This window comes from Erinaceus europaeus, chromosome 6 (genome assembly GCF_950295315.1).
Source record: "Erinaceus europaeus chromosome 6, mEriEur2.1, whole genome shotgun sequence".
Classification (NCBI taxonomy): Eukaryota; Metazoa; Chordata; class Mammalia; order Eulipotyphla; family Erinaceidae; genus Erinaceus; species Erinaceus europaeus.
The window spans coordinates 12,762,923-12,781,184 of NC_080167.1; the positions used below are offsets into that span (position 1 = coordinate 12,762,923).

Below are 18,262 nucleotides of genomic sequence, written 5' to 3' on the forward strand. Positions count from 1 at the left end.
TTCTCTGTCTCTATCCAAAATAAATAAATAAATAAAATATTTGTAAAATAAAAAGGAAAAGTAGATCTTGGGGTCTGGGAGATATCATTAGTGATAATGTAACAGACTTTCAGGCATGAGGCATCAGTTTCTGGTACCACCGTAAGTCAGAGCTGAGCAGACTTTGGTTAAAAAAAGGGGATGTCTTTTGCTTCAATTATATGTTAACCCTATCACTATGACTAAGCAAACTTGCCTCCTGAGAGACATCTAAACATACCATGTAAATTTTTTTAAATTACTTATTTATTCCCGTTTTTATTGTAGTTATTGACGTCGTCATTGTTGGATAGGACAGAGAGAAATGGAGAGAGGAGGGGAGGACAGAGGGGGAGAGAAAGATAGACACCTGCAGACCTGCTTCATCACTTGTGAAGCGACTTCCCTGCAGGTGGGAGCCAGGGGCTCAAACTGGGATCCTTGGGCTTTGCGCTACCTGCGCTTAACCTGCTGCACTACAGCCCAACTCCCACCATGTAAATTTCTTATTGCTGATTCCCTGTGTAATCAAATGTGCTCATTGTGAAAATGGAGAGGTTTGAAGGAATGAAAAAGATTTGTAGGAAACTACTCACATATTGGTGAGGTTTTTTAAAAAGCCTTTTTTTTTTTTGCATATACACAATTTTTCCTTTGTCATTTGATGAACTGTTTAAAGATAAATATTCATAAAACTATTTTTTGGGGAGTCAGGCGGTAGCACAGTGGGTTAAGCACACATGGCACAAAGCACAAGGACAGGCGTAAGGATCCTGGTTCGAGCCCCTGGCTCCCCAACTGCAAGGAAGTCGCTTCACAGGCGATGAAGCAGGTCTGCAGGTGTCTGTCTTTCTCTCCCCCCTCTGTCTTCCCCTCCTCTCTCCATTTCTCTCTGTCCTATCTAACAATGACGACATCAATTACAACAATGATAATAACTACAACAATAATAAAAAAGCAACAAGGGCAACAAAAGGGAAAATAAATAAATATAATTTTTTAAAAAATATATTGTTTGAATCCTTTTATAAGTACATATTTTTATGGCTACCTTTAGTTGAACCTATCAGTTTCGTTTGCCATTCTATGCAAATAAGCCAGAACTTGGATTTATTTCATCTTTATATTTGTTACTTATGAAGGAAATCCTCCTTCTAAAAAAAAAATCCATGTTTTTATGTTCAGTTGTGCATCTTATTGTTAACCATACCAGTATGTTTTATGCCACTTTGGTGATCTAAATCTTAAGTGAGAGGTTCCTGAAGCCTAGTCAGTTATGTTTATTTTATACAACCTTTTCTGCCTGGCCCAGGAGTGAAGAGAAGTGCCTGGTTCGTAGTGGCCTTGTTCAGCTCATGGATCGACTGTGCAGTTTAAGCAGTCAAACTGAGTCCACCTCCAGTGAGAAACAAACAAAAAAACAGAAGGTGGCTACTATGGCCTGGGCAGCCTTCCAGGTGCTTGCCAACCGCTGCGTTGAGTGGGAAAAAGAAGAAGGTAAGAGTGGGACTCTTCTAGATCTCATTGTTTCTTCTGTTAATGTGTTTAGTAAGGGTTTCTGCTAGATGACAGAGATAAAGGCTGTGTTACATTCCCTATCAGATGGGTTTGATTAATGGTTTCATAAGGGCCCCTCATTAGCACAGATCTATGAAAATTAATAGCTACATTGTGACATGGAACAATATCCTGACTTGTAGGATATTATGCTAAGTGTATCCACAGTAAGGCAGACACAAAAAGATAACTACTGTGTAATCTCATTTATGAAGAGTCTAAAACCTTTCAACTCATAGAAGCAGAGAGTAGAATGGTGGTTGCCAGAAACTGGAGGTGGGTATAAACTTTCAGATAAGATGAGTAAGTTCTGATGTCTAATGTACAGTGTAGTGATTACAGTTAACAATACTCAATTTTGTATTTGCAGTTTGTTAAGATTAGGTCTTAGTGTTCTTATCACACAAACACAAAAAGGGTATGAAGTGGTAGATGTGTTGATTTGTGTTTCTGTAATTGTTTGTAGCTCTCACTCCAGTTGTCTATGATTGGCCAATCCATATTTACACTAAACTTTGTGATTAGCTCAGGGGAAGGAAGGTGATCTTAACTTTATCCAGTCACACATCATGGTATTTTTAACAGAAAAGTTTTTGGGAAATGTAGTTATCTAGCTTGTAATTCTCTGGCAAGATTGTCATCCAGGTAAAAAAAAAAAAAAAGCAGCATTTAATTACTGCTTTTATAGCATGACTATAATCATTTCACATGTCCAAAGGAGACATGGGGTGGCCCTAGGAAGGGGCACAGTGGATAAAGCACAAGGTGTCAAGTTCAGTCTCTGGCACCACATTTGCCAACTTGGTGTTTGGTTCTCTCTCACTTTTTTTCATAAATAAATATTTTGTTAAGAAGGAAGAGATATGGGGGTTACCCTTGATACTGATTTCAGTATCAAGAGATACTGGAGATATGGGGGGTTTTCTGGAACTACAGTGAAAATGGAAAAATTCAGAAGGATGTGCTGGGTGCAGTTAAGTGTACATGTTGGCATGCACAAGGACATAAATTCACCTGCGGATCAGGAGGAAATGAAGTAGTGTTTCAGGTATCTCCCTCTCTTTCTTTCTCTGTCTCCTTCTTCCTTATTGATTTCTCTCTGTCTCTGTCCAATGGAAAGAATGTCTGTTTGTACATATATATTTAAATTTTTTAAAAGAAAAATCCAAAAGGTTATTATTATTATTGCAAAGAGTTGTTTGAGAAGAGGTATAATACAAATGCAATATCAAGATGTTTGCATCATAGTAAAATGGTGGCAAAATACATTCCTTGGTGTACCGACTAATTATATTCAGTTTTAATTAAGGATATTATCTTACCCCAACATTAAATTGCTTGTAAAGTTGCTATTGCCTTTTTTAAAAAATTTATTTCCCTTTTGTTGCCCTTGTTGTTTTATTGTTGTGGTTATTATTGTTGTTACTGATATCGTAGTTGTTGAATAGGACAGGGAGAAATGGAGAGAGGAGGGGAATTCAGAGAAGGGGAGGGAAAGACAGACACCTGCAGACCTGCTTCACCACTTGTGAAGCGAATCCCTGCAGGTGGGGAGCCAGGGGCTTGAACTGGGATCCTTACGCCGGTCCTTGTGCTTCGCGCCACCTGCGCTTAACCTGCTGTGCTACCGCCCGACTCCTACTATTGCCTTTTTTATGTGCAGATGTTATCCAGTAAGTGACACTAGTTGGATCACTTATGCAACATACTGAACAAGTTAAAGAAAAATTAGGTGGAATGAGGGCCTTTAATACAGGAAGACTAAGGGAAGACTCGGTATACCTGTAAGCTTGCCACTATATCCTTGGTTTTCAACCTGCTTTTTCTTTCTTTAACTCTGAAGGTGGGTCCACAGAGGCTGTGCACTCAGGTCTGGCTCGACAGGTGTCCAGCCTTCTCACTAACCATCTTGCCCGAGCAACTGAGTGCTGTGGCAACCAGGCTGCAGGAAATGATGCCCTCCAGGATGTCCTTAGTCTTCTCAATGACCTATCAAGGTATGGAAGACCCAGCCAGAGTTGTGGAAGTAGGTGGTTTTGCTAGTGAATAAATGTGCTTCCCTTATAGCCTTTTGGTTTTGTTTTTGAAATATCTCAATTTTTAGGCCATTCTGGCATGTTCTTCTCTCAAGAAAATGGTAGAGAATAAAGTCATGCATAGTATATAGAGAGAGTGGTAGAGAAGATAAATGAATACCATATTTATCTTCAAAATATGAGGGTTATTGAGGTGATTATCTACATCATAAAATAATATGTTATCATTTCTTTAATAACCTAGTGGGTTTTTTTCTCCCCTCTAGCAGAATCCTGTTGAGCTCTGGCTTATGATGGTGCTGGGATTGAACCTGGGTACTCAGAGCCTCAGGCTTGAAAGTTGTTTGCATAAAATTATGCTGTTTCCCCAGCCCAACTGCTTGCTTTTTAAGTTGATACCACTAAGCTCAATAACCAAAAACTTTACCCTTATTATAGCAAAAGTAAGAAATACTTAGCCAGGACTTGTAACTAATTTGTTTTCTCATTTACCTTTGAAAGAAGATACTTGTGGAGGTTTAATATGTAGACATGAGGCCCACAAAAATTTGTATCCTTTGACTTCTGCAAAACTCCATTTTCTTCTTAGTGAAATGCAGTAGGTCTATCTGTGGCAGATTTCAGAATGCTGAGGTCTGTGTAACACTGATATCTCTGATGCACTCCTTAAAAGAATAAAACTTTTTGCAGAAAACTGAGAAGTTTTAAACATGTACCAAAGCTATATTTCCTGTTGACTATAAATCATTAATCCCCCAGTTATTTTCTAAATAAATAAAATAAGAGATCTGGGCGGTAGCGCAGCGGGTTAAGTGCACATGGTGCGAAGCGCAAGAACCTGCACAAGGATCCTGGTTTGAGCCTCCGGCTCCCCACCTGCAGGGGGGGTCGAGTCACGAGCAGTGAAGCAGGTCTGCAGGTGTTTATCTTTTTCTCCCCCTCTCTATCCTCCTCTTTCCATTTCTCTCTGTCTTATCCAACAACAGTGACATCAATAACAACAATAATAATAACCACAACAATGATAAAACAACAAGGGCAACAAAAGGGAAAAAAATAGCCTCCGAGAGCAGTGGATTCAAGGTACAGGCACTGAGCCCCAGCAATAACCCTGGAGGCAATAAATAAATTAATTAAATAATACTAGAAAGCTATGAGCCTGGTTTCTAGGTCTTGGTGCTGCTCTGGGAGTCATGTTGAGTTATAGTAAATTAGAAAGGATCAGAAAGAATGTAAAATTGTCTTAAAAGTATTATTGTCAGGGAGTTGAGTGTTGATGCACCTGGTTGGGCTGACAGAGTACCATGTGCGTAGACCCAGCTTTGAGCTCTTGCTCCATATGGACAGGGGAGTGACTTCACGAGGCAGGTGTCTATCTCTCTCTGTCTCTGCCTTCCCCTCCTCTTTCAATTTCTCTGTCCTTTCAAATAAAATAGAAAAGAAAAAAACACAAAGGAACAAAAGGGCCACAGGGACCAGTGGATTCATAGTGCTGGCACCTAGGTGGAGCAATAACCCTGTGGTGGCAATAAAAAAAAATAAAAAATAAAAAGATTACTGACCAATCATGAACTCTGAGCAGATGTTTATCAGAAAGAGAAATTCAAAAAAACAAAAACGACTTGATTTTCCTTTGTAAGAACATTATGCCAAATCTGTGTCTTCCTCATAGAATGTGAAGTCATCTGTTTATCTAAGGCCATTTAGGGATTCTTGCTTCTGTGGACATTCTCAGCTTGTGTACCTTTGTGTCCTTTTTCAGGAGTCACATAGGTAAAGCCATCCTGAGTCAGCCAGCTTGTGTGTCCAAACTCCTCTCCCTGTTGCTTGATCAACGTCCATCACCAAAGCTGGTCCTTATCATTCTTCAGCTATGCCGGGCAGCTCTTCCACTGATGAGTGTAGAGGACTGTGGAAATGTGGAGCTCCCTCCATGGAGCTACTCTGTTCCCTCCTTAAACAGTGAGCAGGAAGATCCCAGCGACCCAGCCTCCAAAATTGCCTCATTGCTTTTAGCAAAGCTGGCAGATTATGTTGTCCCAGGTGAGCAACTCCAGAAATACAATATGGAGGTACCTACTTTCTGTGACAGACTGACCTTTATTTTGCTTTAATTTCAAAGGTTTTGATTTATTTACCAGTGATAGGGAAAGGCCTGGAGCATCACTCTGGCACATGAGATGCCAAGGATCAAACTCAGGACCTCATGCTCAAAATCCCAACTCTTTATTCACTGCCCCACTTCCTGGCCCACCAGACTGAACTTTCACTTGTCCACAGTTGTGTCTGTGCTACCTGTTATGAGGAAGAGAGGTGGGCAGGGGGAAAATGAAAAGAAAGACTTTAAAACCAGTGTTTTTCCTGTGATGGGGAATGGCACAAACTGCATTTCTGTTTTTCTGTTTGCTAAAAGGATGCCAGACAGTCCTTTCTCCAACTGCTTCTGAACCTGACACTGCACTGACTAAAACCAGTCCCAAGAGTTCCTTAAAAGGAGATAAAGATCCTGGAGAAGAAAGTGAAGCAGTAGATGGCAAGCTTTCTATCTTTATCCACAAGCGGGAAGACCAGTCATCCCATGAAGTTCTTCAGCCATTGTTAAGGTGACTGTGATGGTTATAATAGCTATGTGTCATCAAGCACTAATCATGTTGCATTGTACTGAGTAGTCCCCTCACATATGTCAGCTGACTCAATTCTCTCAACTCTAGAAGAAGGTAATTACTATTATTACTATCATGTTTGTTGTACCCTTGTAAATCCAGTAATTTATAAGGCACTGATTCATATTGCTATTGAGTCCTCTCACATTGGAGTTGAGACCACATACTAGGTGCCTTCCTTGTGTCTTCCCTTTAGTAGAGGTCTAGTTTATCTCTCTTTTTTTTTTAGCTTTTTAGTTTGTAAATCATTTTCATAAATGTGTAATTACTACTGAGATACTGAGGCAAAGCTGAAACGCAGGCATAGGCCTCTCTGATCAGGGAGCCACAACTCAGTAATATCTCTCCAGATCCAACAGAAAGCAAAAGTTCAGCTGAGAATATATTACTTGTGTCCAGTGTTAAATTTGTAGTGTGACTTGGGCTTTGAGAAGGAATCATGTAGTTTGGTTTTCAGTTATTGGCATCAAGAAATTGACTGAAGAAATGAGAAACTTTTTTAAAGCTTTACTTCATTGAACTATGAACAGTGTGGTTGCTTAACAAGAAAGTGAAAGTATTCACTATTATCCAGAGATCACAAACTTGTAGGACCAAGTTAGAGGGATTCAGGACAGCAAGAATGAATGCCTGCCACAGAACACAAGGGAATTTAGAGCAGGTGTTTACTGTCTCAGATTGAAGAGTCTTCTCTTCCAATGGATGATCTGATGATGCTGTCATCCCCATAATTGGGTCCCTTGTCTGCCATCATGGCAACTGAAAAGGCTAATCATCTAATGGCATAAACTAAGCAGAGTCAGGTCAGGTCAGTAATTAGATGATGAAATCTCCAGGAAATATTCTCAAGCATGCAAAACATCATAGGACAAAGTTGATGAAATATTTTTAAGAGAGTTATGGTCAGGAGATGGGGAAGCCAAATATTAAAAAGGAAAATATAGTAATTTATAAAGCACCAATTCATATTGCTGTTAGAGTCCTCTCACATAGGAGTTGCCTTCCTTGTGTCCAGTCTTCCCTTTAGTATAGGTCCAGCTTATAATTTTTGTTTAGCTTTTCAATTTGTAAATCATTTTCATAAACATGTAATTGCTACTGCAGCTCTAAAAACAGCTGTTGTTCTGACCCCTAAGGGTATTAAAAGTCAGCAATGGGAGTTGGGCGGTAGCACAGCGGGTTAAGCGCACATGGCACAAAGCGCAAGGACCAGCGCAAGGATCCCGGTTCGAGCCCCAGCTCCCCACCTGCAGGGGAGTTGCTTCACAGGTGGTGAAGCAGGTATCTATCTTTCTCTCCCCCTCTCTGTCTTCCCCTCCTCTCTCCATCTCTCTGTCCTATCTAACAACAACAACAACAACAATAATAACTACAACAACAATAAAAACAAGCGCAACAAAAGGGAAAATAAATTATAAAAAAAATTTAAAGTCAGCAATGACAATTTTTAATTTTCCTTTTTGAAAAATTGAGTCATCGTACAGGTTTTTTAAAGCCTACTTTAGCATTTAAGTGTGGCCCGACCATCTTGGGCTTCTCTTACAACAAGCAAATCTGCTTTTGACCTTTCGTTTAAGATTGTTGCTTCTCTGCCTTCCTTTTATAGTAGCTCAGAAGGACGGCCCTTCCGGCTTGGTACTGGAGCCAACATGGAGAAAGTTGTGAAAATGGATCGAGATATGACCAAGGTAACCCAAACACAGAGAAACCTGCTAGATACAACCCAAATTAACATTTGTTATGCTCAGGATTTTAGGAGGAAAAAAATGTTAGTTTAAAGTTAATTAGTTCTAGTTTCTATAATGAGGCAAAATAAGTATTCTAAGTCAGTGGCTTAAATGAGACTATATTTCAAGAGAGTTAGTCAAAATCAACATGTCATCAGTGTTAAAGGGTAAAAGATTTTAAAAAATTTCTTCATTGGGGGATTAATGGTTTACAGTTAACAGTAAAATACAGCCGTTTGTACATGTGTAACATTTCTCAGTTTTCTACATAACAACTCAACCTCTACTAGTTCCTCCTCTGCCATCATGTTCCAGGACCTGAATCCTCCCCCTACCCACCCCAGGGTCTTTTACTTTGGTGCAGTACACAACTCCAGTCCAAGTTGTGCTTTGTGTTTTCCTTTCTGTTCTTATTTTTCAACTTCTGTCTGTGAGTGAGACCATCAACATATTCTTCATTCTCTTTCTGGCTGATCTCATTTAACATAGTTCCTTCAAACTCCATCCAAGATGAGGTGAAGAAGGTGAATTCACCATTTTTAATAGCTGAATAGTATTCCACTGTGTATATATACCACAATGACTCAGCCACTCATGTGTTGTTGGACACCTGAGTTGCTTCCAGGTTTTAGCTATTACAGATTGTGCTGCTATGAACATAGGCATACGCAGATCTTTTTGGATGGGTGTATTGGGTTCCTTAGGATATATCCCCATGAGAGGAATTGCAGGGTAACAGGGTAGGTCTGCTTCTAGTCTAAAAGAAGATTTTTTTACTTTGACTCAGGAACTTTTTCTTAGCTCTAAGAAAGTTTTATAGATTAAAATATATTTTAAATATTTATTATTCCCTTTTTGTAGCCCCTGTTTTTTTATTGTTGTAGTTATTGTTGTTGTCATTGATGTCATTGTTGTTAAATAGGACAGAGAGAAATGGAGAGAGGAGAGGAAGACATAGAAGGGGAGAGAAAGATAGACACCTGCAAACCTGTTTCACTGCCTGTGAAGCGACTCCCCTGCAGGTGGGGAGCCGGGGGACTCGAACTGGGATCCTTAAGCCGGTCCTTGGCACTTTTCTATCTGTCCTATCTAACAATGATGACATCAACAACAACAAAAATAACAACTACAACAACAATGAAAAACAACAACAGCAACAAAAAGGGAAAATAAATATTTTTTTAAAAAAGAAATTGAGAGGGAAGGGGATTATAGAGAGGGAGAGAGACAGAGAGACACCTGCAGCTCTGCTTCACCACTTGTGAAGCTTTCCCCCTGCAGGTGGGGACCAGTGGCTCAAACCTGGGTCCTTGCACATTGTAACATGTATGCTCAACCAGGTGCGCCACCACCTGGCCCCTCCCATAAATATTTTAAGAGTGAGTATAGGTGAAAGGTTAAAAGAGTAATTATACATAATAATAAAAACTAGTAGTCCCAGAAGTATAAAAATGTATTTAGGCTTACAAATTATATAGTATCTAAATAAAGAGGAGCAATAAAAACAACGGTAACATGCCACTTTCATTTATCAGATAAAGTTAAGAAAATGTGAATATCCACTATTAAGGTAATTTTTTGGTCTCCAGACAAAAAGGTTTGTCTCTAGAAACAAACATATCTCACTCAGTAGAATGCACACTTTACCATGTGCAAAGACTTTGGTTCAGATCCCAGGCACCACATGAAATGCCATCATGTATGCCAGGGGAAATTTCATGAACGGTGGAATGGTGCTATGGTGCCTCTCTATAGCTGAATTAAAAAAAAAAAAAAAGGGAGGGGTCTGGGAGGTAGCGCAGCGGGTTAAGCACACATGGCGCAAAGTGTAAGGACTGGCATAAGGAGCCAGGTTCGAGCCCACTGCTCTCCACCTACAGGGGGTTGCTTCACAGGCGGTAAAGCAGGTCTGCAGATGTCTATCTTTCTCTTCCCCTCTGTCTTCTCCATCTTTCTTGATTTCTCTCTGTCCTATACAACAACAATGGCAACAAAAGGAAAAAAATGGCCTCCAGGAGTAGTGGATTCATAGTGCAGGCACCAAGCCCTAGCAGTAACCCTGGAGGAAAAAAAAAATTAGAATTTCTGTACCTATAAATGGGGGATTGATTAAAAAATTGTTATGTCCATATAGCAAAATACTGTGTATATATAAAACTAATGGGGTAGCTCTCTACCTGCAGATAAAGGAAACATAATATTTTGGTAACTGATAAAAATAAGTTGATAAACTATTTGTATACCGCAGCCCAAAATTATGTGTCTCAGAATTTGGGGGATAATATCTAGAGAACTAACAACTACCTGTCACTGAGTAAGGACATGAGATATTTGTATAAATTAATTTTCTAGATACAATATTTTAATATATGAGTGGTGTTGGTAATGGGGAGGGGGTCACAAGCCTGTGAAACGTACTAGTGGTAAGAAGCATGAAAGGAGTATCATGAATTTTCAAACTGACCATCAGGGTGGCTGCTGTGAGGTGATTACAGAAGAGGCTGCAGCTGCTCTTCGAAAAGCAACAAAGTGGGCACAGTCTGGCCTCATTGTCAGTGTTGGGCCACCAGTAGAATCAGCCAACCCAGAAACTGTGAGTGGATTGTCTACAGGTGACAAAAAGAAAACCGCCCAAACCTCCATCTGCCGAGAAAGGAACTCGGATCTAGCAAGGTAAAATCTTTAAAGGCTATTGGACGTGTTCTTCTCTTGGTAATAGGTTGGTCTTTAGGGTTTTTAAGTATTTTTTAATCTCCCTTGACTGCTAGAAGTGAGGACTGGGGGGCTTAAAATCCCCATGGGTTGTAGTAATTTTGATAATTCTCTACTTTGAATGTGAAAACCAGTGAGCAGGCAGATCTGAAGCTGTCATGGATAAAGAAAGAGGGGTTCTCAGCAGAGGGGACATGTAGAGCAGGAGGAGTGGTTTTCACTGAGAAAGACCACCGAGATGAACACCAGCTACAGTTCTCTTTCAGAATTAGTAAACCCTTGTCTTGCTGTTTTTACTTTTTCAAATATTATTTCCTATTATCTCAACTGTAGACGTAAAGGATGGATGAGTGTTACCTCTTGGAAGGTGTCCTTTTTTTTTTCTCTTTTCTTTATTGAGGATTAATGGTTTAGAGTCAACAGTAAATTACAGTAGTTTATACATGTGTAGCATTTTTCAGTTTTCCAAAAAACAATTCAGTCCGGTCTAGGTCTTCCTCTGCCATCATGTTCCAGGACCTGAACTCTCCCACCCCACCCCCAGAGTCTTTTACTTTGGTGCAGTACACCAAACCCAGTTCAGGTTCTGCTTTGCATTTTCTTATTTTTCAACTTCTTTTTTTTTAAGTTAGTGATTTAATAATTATTGACAAGATTGTGGAATAAAAGGGGTACAGTTCCACAAAGTTCCCAACATCAGAGTTCTGTGTCCCATCCTCTCCATTGGAAACTTCCCTGTTCTTTATCCCTCTGTGAGTATGGACCAAGATTCTTTATGGGGTGTAGAAGGTGGGAGTTCTGGCTTCTGTAATTGCTTCTCTGCTGGACATGGCCATTGGCAGGTCAATGCATACCCCCAGGCTATTTCTATCTTTCCCTAGTGGAGTAGGGCTTTAGGGAGGTGGGGTTCCAGGACATATTGGTGAGGTTGTCTGCCCAGGGAGGTCAGGTTAGCACCATGGAGATATTCTTTGTTTTTAAGCCATTAGATGCACTGTGGTATCTTTACTTACCCCTGATAGTTTATGCAGTAAAAAGTTTTGAGGCCCAGACCAGCAAAATAGCTCCTATTTCCCCCCTCCACAATATTTGGAACATTGAAGCCCTGGAGATTAAAAAAAAATTTTTTTGAGGTCCATTGTTTCAGAAGATTCTTTTTTAAAAAATTATTTAATAAAATAATTAAGTCTTAATTATTTTATTATTATTTATTTTCCCTTTTGTTGCCCTTGTTTTATTGTTGTTATTGTTGATGTCATCATTGTTATATAGGACAAAGAGAAATGGAGAGAGATGGGGAAGGCAGAGAGGAAGAAAGAGAGACACCTGCAGGTGGGGGAGCTAGGGGCTCGAACTGGGATCCTTATGTGGGTCTTTGCACATTGTGCCACCTGTGCTTAACCTGCTACGCTACTGCCCGACCCCCTAGAGGATTCTTTAGTTCCTAGAAACTCTCTAAGAAAAGTGATATTGGCAGACAAGGAGATAGTTCAGCTGGTAGAGTGCAGGGCTTATATTCCTAGTGCTCCAAATTTAATCTTTCACACCTCATATACCAGAGTGGTACTCTGGCACTTCTCTCTACCTATGTCTCTGTCTCTCTCAGGATATAAATAAAAACTTTTTTTAAAGAGACAATTTTGCCTTAATATAATTCATCTCATTTTTCTTAACCAATGAATTTGACTTTTCTTATATACATAAACAATGCTTCTGGAACCAAGAATGTAGCTCAGTGAAGGAATACATGCTTTATATTTGAGACCTTGGGATCAACCCCCAACACCAGGAGAAAACTTTTTTCTGTCTGTTAAAAACCTTAAAAGTCACTTCCCTGTATTCTTAGCCATTGATGGACATTGATAGTTTTCTCTGTTGACATTTACAGGACTGATCCTGTCCGACCATTCATTAGTGGACATGTGGCCAACAGCATGGCTGCAGAAGTCATTGCCTTGCTGCATAGCTTGCTGATGGCACCTGAGTCAAATGCTGCTCAAATATGGACCACAACAGCAGAAAAAGTTAGTACACCTTCACTGCTTAACTGAGAAAATAAGGGGGAAATAAATGCTCTGTTTGAACATTTGAATCATGCTTAGTAAGGGATATTATAGTGAAGAAAAGATTTTTCAATTTGGTCAGATATACTTGTTGTTTTTGATCTGGGATTTACTTTGACTTTATTTCACTTCTGTTAACCTACATTTTCTGTCACTGCCATTTCTAATTTTGCAGGGGAGAAGAAAATAATATTATCAGGGAAAGAATAGCATTCTTTGTTCCTTCTTGCTGTGGCTTTGGCTTATTGGATTTGCTAAGTGTACTTCCTAAGTCCTTTCGAGGCCTCTGATTTGCACTCCCTAAGTGTTCTTTCAGTAATTGCTCACTGCAAACAGTAGTTCACTTTCCTGAAAACTAGAGATATGAAATCAATTCTCCCTTTCCCACAGCATTCTTCAAGGGAGCTCCTTGTAACATGCCTTAAATGTAATTTGGTGTTGAGATCTATGCAGTGTGCTGTGAAAGTTTTCCTTTAGACACACTTTCTGCTTTATTTAGGAATTTTAGTAACAATGTTTGAGTCTTCCATACTTTAATCTTATATATTTCTAGTTCTGCCCAATTATATAAGGCAAGTACAGGCTAAATACCAGTGGCCCTACCTATACCTGGGTCAGTATATGCCTCCTGGGTACTGTTGTAAGCACTTCTTAGTGCTTAGTATCAGACAATCAAAGCTTTAACTCATGCTACATGACCTGCTTCTTACTCTTAGGTTCTGTCTCGTGCACTGATGTACATTCCACAACTGGGGAAGTATGCAGAAAGCATTCTGGAAAATGGTAGCAGCAGTGGCAGAAAACTCGCCAAACTTCAGAGAATTGCGCGCCAGGCTGTTGCTGCCCTGTGTGCACTTGGAGGCTTCAAAGAGACAATCAAGATAGGGTCTGAGGTTCAGGTAATCAGCCACCATTTCCCCCAGATCATTGCTTTCTGCTGCATATAAACATCACCTGGTTGATATTCTGTAAGATAAATAGTCTACATAGTTGTAAAAAAAGAAAAAAAATCCTCGTCCTTCAAAGCAAATAGTCTGAGAGACAAATGGATTCTGACCCATACTACACTAAAGGTTACTCAAAATGTTAGTGTAATACTGTTTAATGTTAACTAGATACTTTACATTCTAGTAAATATGTTAATAATATTGGCAGTATCTTACAATTGAAAGATCGAGGTCACAGTATTCTAAGTTTGATGTAAAGCTGTGATGTAAGGTTTTAGGACCTATTATTTTAATCCATGTTCAGGGGTTGATATCTGCATTTTAGTAATTATATTCTAATGACAAACACAGATGTAAATTTGCTTTCTTCATTCATCATATGAGATAGCTGCTTATAAGTCTCAAGAGTTGGCAAATAGTGCTAATCCATCTGTGTCTCTAGGTTCTAGGTAGAGGAATATCAGGAAGCATTGGAGTCGTGGCATCTATCAATGAGCAGGAAGGTATAGCTACAGTCAGATTCCCACCCATAGACTGTAGAAAGACTTCGCAAGCATCAGACACACTGACTATCCCATTGTCTAGACTTTGTGTTCCAAGATCAGAGGTAAGGTGATTTTTAAATGCATCATAAAATGTCACTGCAAGTGGTAACCATTCCCTAATGAGTATGATACTTATCACAGAAGCACAGATAACTTGTTATCTTAAATTTATCAATATTTATCTTTACATATTGGGCATAACTATTTAGTTGTAATATTGTGTGAAAATTTTCACCAAGATGGTAAAACTAATTTCTTTGTTTTAGGAATATTCCACAGTATATTGTGTTTTCAGTTGCTTTGATCTAGTTTGCGGTTTTCTGTGTGATTTTTTTTTTAACTGAAAATTTGATATGTAACTCCAGCTAATAATAACACCCTCATTTCTTATAAACTAACTACTTGAATTTAACTTTTTGCCATGCCCCCCCCCCCACCACCATCAGGCATTGCCTCTTCATAAACTGTCCATTACTGAGAAGGTAGTACAGGCAGTCCAGTCCATGTTGCTTCCTCAGGAGGGAAGTCTCTCTATTCATACCTCACTTCCTGCAACAGGAGATGGGTCAGCTCCTGTGATGGCAGTCGTTCGGCTCCTGGCTGAAATTAGAACAAGGTGAGCACCTTTCAAGGAGTACCCTCACCCTAAATGATAAGGTCAAGGAGGTTGGGGCAGGGACGTTCTTGAATGGCTCCTCCACTTTGACCTTTTGGTGCCAGGCTTAGTAATAGAAATCATTTTCTGGCACTTTGTTGGTTACAGCTCTGCTCATATGGTGGTGACAGAGATGGAGCCTGGGACCTTTGGGGCCTCAGTAAATCAAATGAGGTGTGCTGCCACTGTGCTGTCTCTCCAGTCAGCACTCCCCAGTTTCTTCCCTTTGAAATAAAGATTATGGGTCAATAAGTTTGAAAAGCAATGGACCAGATGGTACTAATGTAGCCGAACCATTTTAAATAATCTTAGTGGGGGATTGGAAGTAGCTCACTCACATGAACTACTGTGCATGAGGCCCTGGGTTCGAGTCCCAGCACCACATGGCAGCACAATGGCTAGACAGTTGGGGGAGGTCCATGGATGGTGGAGCAGTGCTGTGGTGTTCCACTTCTATAACAAATGGGGGAATTGGGCAGTAGCGCAGTAGGTTAAGCACAGGTGGCGCAAAGTGCAAGGATTGGCATCTGGATTGCGGTTCAACCCCCTGGCTCCCCACCTGCAGGGGAGTCACTTCACAGGCGGTGAAGCAGGTCTGCAGGTGTCTATCTTTCTCTTCCCCTCTCTGTCTTTCCCTCCTCTCTCCATTTCCAGAGTCACATTTAAAAAAATAAATAAAGGGCTTAGTGCCAAAGAATTCTTGGCGAATTATGAAACACACATAAGTGGTAACATCTAAAAGAAAAGCAGTCTTTTCTTTCTTTTGACAGTGGAACTTCTCAGGAAGCTCCACTGTGTTTTGGACTCAGGTGTTAAGGAGCAACGCGCAGATTTTCCGAGGGCTTAGACTTCTCTTGCCCACAGATCACTGATACTGTCTGTGGACACAGCTCATGGAAGTACAGATAATGCTGGAGTCTGGCAATGTGGCTTAGCAGTAAAACCCATGCTTCCACATGCATGCTGTGCACTGGGTTTGATTTCCAGCAAGATACACACAAACACACACATCATTTAGTGAAAAAAAAATTCCCTTTTTGATTGTCTGAGCAGTTTCAATATGAGAAAAGGCAAGTTAATTCCATAATTCCAAACCAATTTCAGCTAAGGAAAAAAAAAAAAGGAAAAAAGACAAGACCGGGGCGGGGGGGGGCAGGTGATGGCACACCTGGTTAAGTGCACATAGTACTTTCTATAAGGACCCGAGCAAAGACCTGGGTTCAAGTCCCCATTCCCCATCTGCAGCAGGGATGCTTAACAAGCTGTAAAGCAGGTCTGGAGATATCTGTCTTTCTCTCATCTCCTCCTCACCTCTCAATTTCTTTCTGTCCTATGGGATAAAATGGAAAATGTGGTCTGGTAGGTGGCGCAGTGGATAAAGCATTGGACTCTCAAGCATGAGGTTCTGAGTTCAATCCCCGGCAGCACATGTACCAGAGTGATGTCTGGCTCTTCCTCTCTCTCTCCCATCTTTCTCATAAACAAAAAAACAAAATCTTTGGGAAAAAAAAAGTCTTTAAAAAAAATGGGAAAAAAAAGGTGAACCTGGGAGTCGGGCTGTAGCGCAGCGGGTTAAGCGCAGGTGGCGCAAAGCCCAAGGACCGGCATAAGGATCCCGGTTCGAACCCCGGCTCCCCATCTGCAGGGGAGTCACTTCACAGGCGGTGAAGCAGGTCTGCAGGTGTCTGTCTTTCTCTCCTCTCTGTCTTCCCCTCCTCTCTACATTTCTCTCTGTCCTATCCAACAACGACGACAACAACAATAATAACTACAACAATAAAACAAGGGCAACAAAAGGGAATAAATAAATAAATAATAAAATATTTTTTAAAAAAAGAATGCTTAAAAAAAAAAAAAGGTGAACCTGTAGTGGCAGCACTGAGACCCAGAGATAACCCTGGAGGCAAAAATACATACATACATACATACACAAATATTTTTAAAAGATAGGAAGAAGGAATGGGAAGTTTAAACCTTATTGTAACATCGGGGGCAAAATGGATTTGAAATGTTAACATTTTAGAAAATGAAAAATGATGACTTTAAAATATTGTAAATCTTTTAACATTAAGAGCATGCCTGGTCATGGCCCAGCTTTTAGAAGACAGCTTATTTTGTGAAGAATTCATACAACAGTGTCCAGCAGCTGTTGAAGTTCTTAACCTAGTAGCCCAAGAATGCAGTGCTGGTAAGTACCGTTTACCTTCCTACCACTTTGTTTTCTTGAGCTTTGTGTGCATATTTGCAGTTTGATAATGGAATCTTAATTGTTTTTCTATATGCCCAACAGCCAAACTTTAAAGTCAGTACATAGCAAAACCTACTTTCGTCCTAGACCTAGAAGTGTAAATTAAAAGCTTCAGTAGAGGGAGTTGGGCAGTAGCGCAGAGAGTTAAGCGCAGGTGGTGCAAAGCACAAGGACAATGTAAGGATTCCACTTCCAGCCCCTGGCTCCCCACCTGCAGGGGGTCGCCTCACAAGTGGTGAAGCAGGTCTGCAGGTGTCTGTCTTTCTCTTCACCCTCTCTGTCTTCCTCTCCTCTCTCCATTTCTCTCTGTCTTATCCAACAACAATGACATCAATAACAACAATAATAATAACCACCACAACAATAAAATAACAAGGGCAACAAAAGGGGGAGAAATAGCCTCCAAGAGCAGTGGATTCATGGTGTAGGCACCGAGCCCCAGCAATAACCCTAGAGGAAAAAAGAAAACCCCCAGCCTCATGGCTACACTGTATTTAAAGCCCATAGTCAGGGGACAGGCAGTGGCACACCTGGTTAAGCGCACTCACTAAAGTGCGCAAGGACTCAGGTTCAATGCCTGGTCCCTACCTGCAGGGGGAAGCCTCATGAATGGTGAAGCATGCTGCAGGTATCTCTCTCCCTGTCTATTTCCCCCTCCCCTCTCAATTTCTCTCTATATCCAATAATAAACAAATAAGTAAATAATATATTTTTAAAAATCCATAATCATTATTTACTTTGGAATCAGCCCTTCTTTTCAACTTCCTTTTTTTTAGGTAATACTCAGTTTAATTTTAACACTCCAATACTAGGTCAAATATTTTGAGTTATTGGGAAAGTCATAATGCATTTTTGCTTAGAAAAATATAGAAAAAACATCATGACTCTTTCTACAATCCAATACTTCCTCCTTCCTGCCCTTTCATGTCTATTCATGTATATCCACTTCCTGTTTCTGGCCAACTTTTTCAAAGAGAGACAGGGTTGGTTGGGAGTGGGAGGCGAGGAGGTCAGTGGCAAACCCAGTTGAGCACACACATTACCATGCACAAGGATGCAGCTTTGAGCCTCTGGCTCCCCATCTGCAGGGG

At 40.3% G+C, this 18,262-nt stretch overlaps 1 protein-coding gene across 5 annotated transcripts in view; it reads left to right on the forward strand.

Moving 5' to 3' along the window:
- HECTD4 (HECT domain E3 ubiquitin protein ligase 4) overlaps window positions 1–18,262 on the forward strand; it is a 224,176-nt gene that overhangs the window by 134,624 nt on the left and 71,290 nt on the right. For all 5 annotated transcript variants that reach the window (XM_060193062.1, XM_060193063.1, XM_060193065.1 and 2 more), the window contains exons 34-44: window positions 1,331–1,515; window positions 3,419–3,572; window positions 5,374–5,654; window positions 6,025–6,214; window positions 7,881–7,962; window positions 10,472–10,674; window positions 12,602–12,737; window positions 13,493–13,675; window positions 14,166–14,330; window positions 14,715–14,884; window positions 16,996–17,111. In XM_060193062.1, the coding sequence (XP_060049045.1) occupies window positions 1,331–1,515; window positions 3,419–3,572; window positions 5,374–5,654; window positions 6,025–6,214; window positions 7,881–7,962; window positions 10,472–10,674; window positions 12,602–12,737; window positions 13,493–13,675; window positions 14,166–14,330; window positions 14,715–14,884; window positions 16,996–17,111 (1,865 nt within the window). The remainder of the gene's footprint in view (window positions 1–1,330; window positions 1,516–3,418; window positions 3,573–5,373; window positions 5,655–6,024; window positions 6,215–7,880; window positions 7,963–10,471; window positions 10,675–12,601; window positions 12,738–13,492; window positions 13,676–14,165; window positions 14,331–14,714; window positions 14,885–16,995; window positions 17,112–18,262) is intronic.